Raw genomic sequence first — 11,650 nt, forward strand, 5'->3', positions numbered from 1 at the left:
CGAACGGCTGTGTGGTGTTTAGCTGCCAGTCGGGTTAAACCACAACAACCAGCTATACATTTATTATCCTCTGACTTTTAGCTATCAGGAAGAGACAGGAAGAATCTGAGAGACAAATTGTTTAAAAACTCACTGTGCTCTGGTCTCATTACATACCCATATTTCAGGATGGAATCAATGTTTGATCTTTGTACCCTATTCTGCTATTCTGTTTTGAGAAAATTTAACATTAATCTGTGCAGTTCATTGTGAATCAAAAAATGTTTTTGCAGCAGAAGGAATTTGGTTTAGTTACGAAGTGAATGCTGCTGAAATTAATCAGCCTGTCTGGTATTTGAAGCAGGTCTGGCTACTAAGACTGCCTCACTTATGACTGAAACAAATAACTTTTCACTACAAGTGACATCTTTAAGCAGAGGTGAGCGTAAGCCAGTAGTTTTGGGTTTGTATCTAAAATAGTCCAATTTTGGGACATCTAATTTCAGAAGTCAAAAGGATTTGTCTTTTAAATTATCTGTGAATGTGAAAGATGTTTTTTAGTTGAATTTTTAGTAGAGTGAAGGTCCTTGAACATTATATGTTTGCTAGTATGTTTTGCAGAGTGTTCGCGTGTCTGTAGGCAGTAATGCTGCTACAAATATGAACAGGTGCACAAATTATCATGATCAAACTGTTGTGGTCTAAATTTAGCTATAAAAAGATGTTTTATAACTTTGTATTAGATACCTACTAGTCAAGTTTTGTTGTATTCATCCTTGTTGCTTATCAGTATTATGATATGGGAAACTAATTTTAAAATTATGTTGGACTAATACACTCCTATGGCTTTAGAAGATGATAAAGTCTACTGGAAGGGGTAATGAGAAATACTTTTGTTTATGTACTTCTTATTTGAAAGGAGTCTAGAGAGCTCATCGATTATCTCCTGTGAAAATTTTCTCAATAAAAATATCTGCAGGACTTCATGTAACTAAAGTTGAGAAACAGCACGTTCTGAAAGGATGTCAAATTCTATATAACGTCTAGTGATAAAGATTAACTTTGAATGTCTATATATTAATTTGTGAGTTTCTCTCTTGTACTTAGATGCAGAGTCCTGACACATTATCAGCTATGTCAAACTCTAGAGCAATGCAAGCTTTGCTACAGATTCAGCAAGGCTTGCAGACACTGGCAACAGAAGCACCTGGACTTATACCAGGGTAAGAATTGATCATACAAATTTATACAAAAACTTTTTTCTTCTGTTTATTTTTTTCTTTTTGTCTTTTTTATAAAATGTGTAGAGGTTTATCCAGTTTTAGAGACCTTTCCTCTTGCATTTTTTAGTTTCACTAAGCTTGTTTTAGAATCTGTCACACTTCTGTTTGCAATGCACTTTCTAGCAATGATGGCTATGGTCTTTGTCTTGGTGCTTTACTTTAGTTGTCATACACTCTTTATTTGACAAGATTTTTACTCAGTAATTGGATATGATGGGAAGAGACATTACAAGTAAGCTATTTTCGATATTTTTGATGTATTTCTCTGTCACTTGTGCAGATTTAATCCTGGTTTAGGTGGATTTGGAAGCACTGGAGTTCCTACAGGCTCCACTGTACCTAGTTCTGTTCCCAGTGAAAATACTAGTCTAGCATCAGGGGCCATTGAACCTGGTCACCAGCAGTTTGTCCAGCAAATGTTGCAGGCGCTTGTTGGTGCAAATGTTCAGGTAAGTAGATTACTATATTCTAGTGTGTGTGTTTTTGGGGTGTGGGGTGTTTGTTGTTGTTGGTTGGTTGGTTTTGGTTTTAATCCCTCCTCTGTGTGCACCACCATAATACTTCTGGTCAAAGGAGAACAGAGGAAGTTTAAAAGTGGTGTTGTAGCTGTGCAAATAAATGCTGGAAAAAATATCAAATTTGAGTAAAAATGTCCTCTGAACGGTTGATTGTTGTACACTTACCTTCATACCCTTGAGTTTCTGAAATGCCTGGAAAGAAGCAGATTAAGGTGTTAAGGGAAGACTGGTTCACTGATGAGTGAAACGTGGGCTCAGACAAGAAAGTAATGTAAGTGTACCGAACGCCATTATCTCGGTGCTTTATATCTATGTTTCTGGTTGTTACTCCGTAGCTGTGACAGCCTCTGTCACACTCTTCAGAATAGCCACACTTGGGTTATTTGGGGTCTGAATTTGTAGCTTGCTTCCCTGACATCCTGCAGGTCCAGACTGCACAGTGTACATTGTGTAATGTACCAAGTGGAGTTCAGGCTTTCCAGAGAACTCCAGAAGTTGACCAAAGGTGACAGCTTTGCAGGTAGTTGTAAGGTGATGAGTAAGACTAGTTTTAAAGAGGGCATTCCCATAACAATGGAATAGTATCTCAAGAGTGCTGTCTGTGTGAAACAGCACCATTAGTTACACTGTGGTACATATCCAGTGTAATGGTAGACTGCTGGTGAAACATTCCTGCTCTTGCCTCCTCTGTTGCCTTAGGCTGAAGTTTTTATAACTAGAATTTTGGTAAATTTAGTCAATAAATAATTGGAGCATTAAAGAGGTAATTTTTATGTCAAGAAAAATAAAATAGCATACAGCATTCACTGTTGCCAACACTGAAATCACCAAAATCCTACTGTCACTAGATTGTCACTGGTTTAATTTTAAAACAAACAAACAAAACCTGCACATGTCTTTAAGAAACCGTTCTCAGGATATAAATTTGCCAGACCTAATTTTTGTTCCTCTTCTGTCAAACAAGTAGATGTCCTTATAGTTCAAAAATGTCATGTAAGTATAGATACTCTTAAAATTTGAAGCTAGTCTGATTTGTTCAATCAATATTCAGTTGTGAATTGAATTTGTCATAGTCTAGCTTGGGGAACTTGAGAAAGATGCATTCAGAAATTGTTATTAAAGATGAGGAGTACTTTGTCAAATGTGTATTATGCTTTTGAGGAATACTTTGTCAAATGTATATTATGCTTTTATAGCTTTAAATTTTTCTTCTTAACAGTTACAAAATCCAGAAGTTAGATTTCAGCAACAACTGGAACAGCTGAATGCAATGGGCTTTTTGAACCATGAAGCAAACTTACAAGCTCTAATAGCAACAGGAGGAGATATCAGTGCAGCTATTGAAAGGCTGCTTGGCTCTCAGCCTTCATAGCAGCATTTCTTTAACTTGAAAAAAATTAATTTATTTTTGATAACTGCTCTTAAATCTTTAAAATAGTTGCTTTATTTCATTCTGACTCTTGGGATTTTCTTGTTAGAACTAAAATCAGTTATGTATTTTTAAGGTAAAATGCAGCAGTTTTCTTCAAATGGGGAATTGATGCGTTTTCACTTGGTTGTTGCATGCATCACTTTTTTTCTGCATTATTTGTTAATTTTTCAAACTATCAGCTTTCATGATTGGTTGAGCAGGTTTTGTTTGACTTGCATCTGTCAATTTTTTTTTAGTACTAAACCATTAGTCTTCAGTAGTAATTTATGCAGGATACAAATTAAAAAGGAAACGATTGAAGCTATAATTTGTGGATACCAATGCTGATTATGATGATTACAGCATGTATTTTTTACTAGCAAAATGCTGCAAGATTTATACCACTTGAGTACCATTTTTGCTTTTATTTGTGTAAAGTATAAATATAACATATACAATGGATACAGCTCATTTCTAGAAATTTACATATTGCGATAGAATGGAATTATAAATAACCAAAAAAGGCCAGGGGAAAAAAAGGTTGTAAGACATGGTTTTCAGTGTAGAATCTTCCAGCATCTTGGTAAACATCTCAGAAAAAATGCTTGGGCAAGTTCGTTTAAAATGTACTAGAATTGCTGTTCTAGTATATTTTTACTTATGTTCTAGTTATATCTTTACATCTAACTGTAAAGAAACTTGCATTGTAACATTGTCTCATTGAAAAATTGTTACAGATTAAATTACCTTTCTGCAAATTAAAGGAGAACTGCCTTTTACTCTGAAACTGCTTCTGTTTTTTTTTTTTTTTTTACTTTTTCCACTGAGATTCTAAAGTATTATGATTTGTAACTGGAAACATTACTTTGAACCACTGTCATGTGATATTCTAATTCCTTCTAACCACCACGTGAAAAATACTGTACATCTTCCTAATTTTTATTTGTAGTTACCTCTTGCGCACAGGTAATAAGTGAATTTAAAAGTATTTAAGCATATTGTTTTGATGTGTGCAATTGGTGATTATCTGGCATTCAAGGTGACTGATCAGCTTAATATAGTTGTCATTTGAGTGTTAGCTCTGGGAATATTTACAGACTTTGGGCTGAAATTAGCAAGCAATACTTGGTGTATGAATTGGAGGGCAGAGAAGAATATGATATTGAAGACTATTTTTTTAGATAAAGTGGAGGTAGTGAAATAAAGCATTCTGTTGTGTGTTACTGAAATGGATTTGTTTTTTATTGGTCTTTTGTGTCAGTGTAATTGTGAGCATTCTGATTTAATTACTGTATTGCATTAAACACTTAATCTGAACAAACTTTTCGGTACAAATATAAATCCAGTTTGCTCTAAAAAACATTGTCTGCAAATTGTTTAAATTTACTGGTCTTTGGCTCAAAGTTGTTAATAAGTGAAATGAAGTATTAGTTTTAACTAATAACTGAAGTATTACAATGGTAAACTATTGTTCCTTTATATTCTAATGGAATATAAAGGAGGGTGTTAAGCACGCTTTCTTCTCTAAACAGTGAAGTTATTAAAACTCTTGGCAAAGCCAAGCATGCAGATTTTTCAGGAAGTAATCATGTTGTATTCTTCTCTCAGAAGTTTGTCTGTCCAGTAACCTTGTTTCTTCAGCAATAAATTAATTGATCAAATGTTGCTGATGTTCTTTTGGGTAAAGTTTAAAAAAAAATCTCAGTTGTCAGGCCTCTGGATCAAAGTCTCATACATACAGCAACAAAGAGTATTAAACACACAACTGAATTAAAATAGAATCTCCTGGTGATTAGAGTTTTATATAGTTAAAGCCTTTTAAAATACTTAGTTCGGGTGGGAATTTATTACTTTTGTTTCTTAGCCAATGATAGTAAACCTGCAAGTGACCAGACCTTCACTGTGCCTTCTTTTTGGGTAGGTAGCTTTCATTGTACTGGGTACAAGGCTGTGATACAGAAGTAATAGCAAGTAGTTTCTGTAGATAAATCACAATTTTTTCACAGTTACACTTAAGATCTTAAAAGTAACTAATCTGACTTGACCTTATAGTATGCCTTATAGGAACTTTGCTTTAAAAAAGTGAGATCTCCAGTCATTCAGAAGGCATATCCTTATAAAAATATAATCTGTAACTTACAAAAAGGCCACTGTCAAATTGAAAGGACAAGGCTGAGATATGGGAGTGATTTTTGCCAAGCTTTATTATGATACTAAAACACTTAATCTGATGATATACATGAACATTCTTTTGAGACAATATCTAGTTCGCCTATGCAATTAAAACAGATATGCTATTTTAAGTGAAATTGTTAGAATTTAAGAAAAAAAGTGGTTTAACAGAAATTGTACGATGAACCCTTGAGCTAAGTTTACTTCTTGTACAATCAATGTTTAACTGTCACTAATTTAACTATGTACCAATTGTCAACTAGTAATGACAATTAGTAATTGAGTAGTGGTAAAACATTGAAACATCATTAGTATGGGAGGAATTTTGGTTTTGTTGAAAAAGACTTTCACTGTTAAAAGTGGCATTAGGTAGAATATGGTTTGTAGTAGGAGTAAAATTTTATTATGTCTTTAATAATAAATGATACATCACACTTGTTGGTTTAATGGCATAATAGAGTAAGCAATCATGAAGATTCTATCTCCTGCCCCTGTCACACTAGGCTTTTAGGTGCTCACTTTTGAAAATGTCTGATTTCTTTTTGGGTATGAGGGCTTGAAATTTAATATTACTGCTTGGTAGTCTCTCATGCAGCTGCTTTCCTATCACTGTGTAGTTTCCTGAATTATTTAGTTTTCTTGTGTCTGAAAAAAAGCAAGCATAAACTTGCATTTAATAGTGGACATTTTAGAAAAGCTCTTTGCTTGTAAAATTGTGTATTGAGAAAATTATGAAGACTTCATTAAAAGCAAAGGTACCACAAGAGGGTGCCATTTCTTTAATTTAATTTACTAAATGTAACAATTTTGTTGTTGTTGTTATTACCATTATAGAACAATTTTCCCCTGGCATTCAAGAAGGCCCTCACAATTTTGCATCACTGATGTTTCAGAAGGAGGTATTTCCCTCTTGCTTGGTATCATACACCAATGGTTTATTCATTAAATTGTGCAATGCTGCTTTACGTGATATACTGGCTTATCTGAACTTCCAACCATTAATAAAAGATTCTTTTTTATTAAGAATTCTACTGGGTCTGGATAGGATCAAGTTCTGAAGTTAACTATCTTCAAAGCACAGCATGCTGCTGTACTTTACATTTGTGGCTAAAACAGTTGTTGATATCACCAGATAACAGTTTTGGCTACTGCTGAACAGTGCTTGCACGGTGTCAAGGACTTTGTTCTCTCTCTTCTGCCCTCTCAAAGCGAGTAGGGTGGGGGTAGGCAAGAGGTTAGGAGGGGTCATAGCCAAGACAGCTGACTAAAACAGGACAAAGGCATGTTCCATACCGTATGACATTGTGCTCAGCAATAAAAGCTTAGGGAAAGGGGGGGACAGACATTAGTGGCTATGGTATTTGTCTTCTTGCTATGTGTGCTGAGGTCCTGCTTCCTCTGAAGTGGCTGGGCATCTGCTTGCTAGTGGGAAGTAGTGAATGAATTACTTCCTCCATCACAGTACAAAACATCTGGTAACTGTTATATTCCTGTAGCCTGTTTTTTTTCCCCATCTGTAATAGTAGCTAAAGTCAGATGCTAAAAAAGAAAATGCAAGTCTTTACCGCTGCAATAATCCTGATATTTCTAAATATGACCAATACATCCTAGTAATCCCAGCATATTTTGTAACTACTGAAATTTGTAAAAGTCATCAGTATGTGTTGTTATAACGACAAGTCTTTGCACATGTAAGCTAAATGCAGACAATTTAATTAAGGCTTTTAGTTGCATGCTGTTTTTTCTTCTTTTCTATTCAGGTTTGTACACAATAAAACATGCATGTTGAGGAACAAACAGGATTTTTTTGTTTGTTTTTCAATAAATTATTTTGTAATTAAGTTAAAAGTACTCAATAGCATTGTGGTTTGATGTTATTCAGATGTCATTAGCATGTGATCTGTAACTGTATTCAAGAGCTTATTTCCGATGTAAAAATCAGGTGGATGGAGTCATATTGCAGTGATTGCTTCAAACTTCACTGTGCTGGTATGGGGGAGGACGGATATGGCAGTAGTATAGATACCACTGATACACAAAAAGTAACGGGTGCCATGCCCCCAGCTTCAGTTGGAAGTCCTGTCTTCTCCCAAAAGCCTCATGGGCCATTTGCCCTTGCTGTTCCCTCTTCTGGGCACATCCTCTGGTTTGATTAGCTGCCAGGACCAGCCGCCCCCCTCTGGTTTACCTTAGAACTACATCAGACCTGGAAGGACTTTCCCCTATGTACACAAGGGGACAATGTTTTTGTTTGGGCATCGTTTTGTGACAGGGCTTCACCATTTTATGGCAGGGAGCTGCCATTTTGTCAAACATTATAGTGTTTATGATTAGCTAATGGCTATTTCTTGAAACCAACATACCCATGTGTTCTCAGGCAGCCCTGTGACTGGCTGCCTACTTTCTTTGGACTCAGGTATATACTTCTATGTATATATTTTTATATAAAGGAGTATGCAAATATGTATAATTTATTTTATATGTATGTATCTCTAAATATGTATATATTTTATATATACATACATTTATAAAGTAGTAGAAATTACATAGCCATAAAAGCATAGGTATAAAATGGATAAAACATTGTTTCAGAAGAACTAATGGAATGAATAATTGAAGTTTAAATGTCAATAGAAAGTAATTAAAAGCAAAAGGTCAGGTTGGTGTACTTCACTTTATCAAACTGTAGAACAAGCCCTGACATGTCTGGGGTGGGGGGAACTTCCGTGTATCAGAGAGGAGCCAAAGTGTGTGTGTGTGGGGGGGGGGGGGGCAGGCACAGACTTCTGCTAGAAGGTCCCCTAAACCTTTGCACTTTCCACCCAAATCCTTTCACATGCAAAGAAAAGCCTAATCCTGTGAAATGGAGTGAGGCCCCTGCATTTGGACCCAGCCCAACAGGACAGCCAAGCAGTATTACGAGGACAAACTTTGGGCTTTGGAATGTGCTGCAAGACACAGGTAATGCTGTCTGTGAACACAGAAAAACAGAACAGAATGTTGACATCAGAACGTGTGTGGGAACGTATGAGGAGGGGCTGAAGTCACTTGGAGTGCTCAGCGTGGAGAAGAGTAGACAGTGATGAGGTCTCCCCTCAGACTCCAACTTCCACACAAGGGGGGTGGAGAGGCAGGCGATGATCTCTTTGGTGACCAGCGATAGGAGCTGAGGGAACAGCTTGAAGCTGTGACAGGAGATTCAGAAGATCAGTAAAAGGTTCTTCACCAAGAGGGTGGTTGGGTACTGGAACAGGCTCCCCGCAGCTCCCTGCAGAAGTGGTCAGAGTACTGAGCCTGCCAGAGTTCAAGAAGTGTTTGGACAGCACTCTCAGACGCATGATCTGATTTTTTTTCTAGTGGTTCTTTGGGGACCCAAGAGTTGGACTCGATGATCGTTGTGGGTCCCTTCCAACTCACATGTTCTATGTGGCGGGTACGCTCTGCTCCTGTATGGTATGATGGGTATGCTCTGTTCCTGTATTTGGCATAAGTCCTGCTCAGGCTTCTGAGCCACAGCAGGCCTCAATGTGATAGCTCCTTGAACTGGACAGCTTGTTAGCAACAGGGCCCCTATTATTAGTCTGTGTTCCATAACCTGGATTATAAAAAATGTAGAACTAGCATCATATACTGTGTAAAAATTATATACTGTGTAAAATATACAGGAATAAAATAAGGAACTTGTATGTGGTAACCAACATGCTTTGGGGAACTGAGCCAAACTGGCAAGACAAAGGAAGGCACTGATGTCCTGAAGGTGAACTTTCCTCATTACAATACTAAATACACACCTGCAGGTCAAAGTGACCCCAGCCCAGGTGAGGACCCTTCCCATGAGCATGTGTAGATGTGCTAGATAAGACTGTGCAAGTAAAATGACTAGTAAATTGCTAACCAGTTCAAATTTAGTGGCATGTACTAATATAGAATCTGGAATCATTCAGGTTGGAAAAGACCTCTAAGATCACCTAGTCCAACCTTTAACCTAGTACGGACAAGTCTACCACTAACTCATGCTACTAAGTTCTACATCTACAGGTTTCTTAAAGACCTCCAGGGATGGTGACTCAACCACTTCCCTGGGCAGCCTATTCCAATGCTGCACAACCCTTTCAGTAAAGACATTTCTCCTAATATCCAACCTAAACCTCCCCTGACGCAACTTGAGGCCATTTCGCCTCATCTTATCACTGGGTGCTTGGGAGAAGAGACTGATCCACACCTTGCTACAACCTTCTTTAAGATAATTGTAAAATACAATAAGGTCTTGTCTCAGTCTCCTTTTCTCTAGGCTAAACAACTCCAGCTCCCTCAGCCAATCCTCGTAAGACTTGTTCTCCAGACCCTTCACCAGCTTTGTAGCCCTTCTCTTGGACAGGCTCCAGGGCCTCGATGTTCTTCTTGTAGCGAGGGGCCCAAAAGAGAACACAGTACTTGAGGTGCAGCCTCACCAGAGCCGAGTACAGGGGGACAATCACCTCCCTGGTCCTGCTGGCTACAATATTGCTGATGCAAGCCAGGATGCTGTTAGCCTTCTTGGCCACGTGGGCATACTGCTGGCTCACGTTCAGGCAAACGTTGACCAACACCCTCAGATCCTTTTCCTCTGCACAGCTTTCCAGCCACTCTGCCCCAAGCCTGTAGCGTTGCATGGGGTTGTTGTGACGAAGATACAGGACCCAGCACTTAGCCATGTTGAACCTCATCCCATTGGCTTCTGCCCATTGATCCAACCTATCCAGGTCCCTCCTACCTTCCTACCCTCTGGCAGATCGATACTTCCCCCCAACTTGGTGTTGTCTGCAGATTTACTGAGGGTGCACTCTATTCCCTCATCCAAATCATCAATAAAGATATTAAAGAGGATGGGCCCCGCCACCACCAACCCCTGGGGAACACCACTCACGACTGGTCACCAGCTGAATTTCACTCCATTCACCACCACACTCTGGGCCCAGCCGTCCAGACAGTTTTTAACCCAGCAAAGTATGTACCTTTTGAAGCCATGGGCTGCCAGATTCTCCAGGAAAATACTGGGAGATAATGTCAAAAGCTTTGCTGAAGTCTTCAGTACAACAGCCTTTCCCTCATCCACCAGGCGGGTCACCTGGTCATACAAGGAGATGAGGTTGGTCAGGCAGGAATTGCCTTTCATAAACCCATGCTGGCTGGGCCTGATCCCCTGGATGTCCTTCACATGCTGTATGACAGCACTCAAGATGATTTGTTCCATAACCTTCCCTGGCACCACGGTCAAGCTGATAGGCCTGAAGTTTCATGGATCCTCCTCGTGACCCTTCTTATAAATGGCATCACATCAGCAAGTCTCCAGTCATCTGTTACCTCTCCCTGGATGACCACAATCACTGATAGATGATGGAAAGTGGCACAGCAATCACATCCACCAACTCCTTCAGCCCATTTGGGTGGATCCCATCTGGCCCCATGGACTTGTGACAGTCCAGGTGGACCAGCAGGTCTCTAACTGTTTCCACCTGAACTGTGGGGAGTTCTTCTGCTCCCCATCTGTAGTGGGTTTATGTGGCAAGGTTTTGGTAGCAGGGGGCCATAGGGGTGGCTTCTGTGAGAAGGATCTAGAAGCTGCCCCGTGTTTGGTAAGGGCCCCACTGCCGACCAGAACTGAGCCAATAAGTGATGTTGTTTGCGCCTCTGTGAAAGCATATTTAAGACAGGAAAAAAAAAAAAAACACACTGCGCCACACAGCAGTTGGAAGAGTGAGAGGAGTGAGGAACAGCCTTGCAGGCGCCAAGGTCAGTGAAGAAGGAGGGGGAGAGGTGCTCCAGGCGCCGGAGCAGAAGTCCCCTGCGGCCTGTGGTGAGGACCATGGTGAAGCAGGATGTCCCCCTGCAGCCCATGGAGTACCACGGTGGAGCAGGGTTCCACGCTGCAGCCCGTGGAGGAGACCACGGTGGAGCAGGTGGCCCTGCACCGACGGAGACTGCGGCCTGTGGAAGACCCCTGCAAGAGCAGATTCTGGGCCGGACCTGCAGCCCGTGGAGAGGAGACCGCGCAGGAGCAGGTGACCTGGCAGGAGCTGCTGCCCGTGGGGGACCTAGGTTGGAGCAGTTTGCTCCCGAGGGATGGACCCCATGGTACGGACCCATATCTGGAGCAGTTCTTGAAGAGCTGCTGCCTGTGGGAAGCCCACGCTGGATCAGTTCAGCAAGGACTGCATCCCGTGGGTGGGACCCCACAGCACAGGGGACGAGAGTGACCAAGAAGGAGCGGCAGAGAAGAATTTCTATAGACTGACCATAGCCCCCAT

The 11,650-nt window shown here is 39.9% G+C and overlaps 1 protein-coding gene across 2 annotated transcripts; it reads left to right on the forward strand.

The window, feature by feature from the left end:
- The first annotated feature begins 44 nt into the window (after positions 1-44).
- LOC118159220 (ubiquilin-1-like) lies at positions 45-6,018 on the forward strand. Of its 2 annotated transcripts, none has more exons than XM_035313832.1 (3): positions 45-1,202; positions 1,543-1,711; positions 2,997-6,018. In XM_035313832.1, exons 1-3 carry the CDS (start codon positions 1,087-1,089, stop codon positions 3,150-3,152), a joined length of 441 nt encoding a protein of 146 aa, XP_035169723.1. In that variant the 5' UTR covers positions 45-1,086; the 3' UTR covers positions 3,153-6,018. The 2 variants fall into 2 exon arrangements, with proteins under 2 accessions (XP_035169723.1, XP_035169724.1); XM_035313833.1 differs by having other exon boundaries at positions 3,000-6,018.
- The last annotated feature ends 5,632 nt before the right edge of the window (positions 6,019-11,650 follow it).

This window comes from Oxyura jamaicensis, unplaced genomic scaffold, assembly GCF_011077185.1.
Source record: "Oxyura jamaicensis isolate SHBP4307 breed ruddy duck unplaced genomic scaffold, BPBGC_Ojam_1.0 oxyUn_random_OJ68797, whole genome shotgun sequence".
Classification (NCBI taxonomy): Eukaryota; Metazoa; Chordata; class Aves; order Anseriformes; family Anatidae; genus Oxyura; species Oxyura jamaicensis.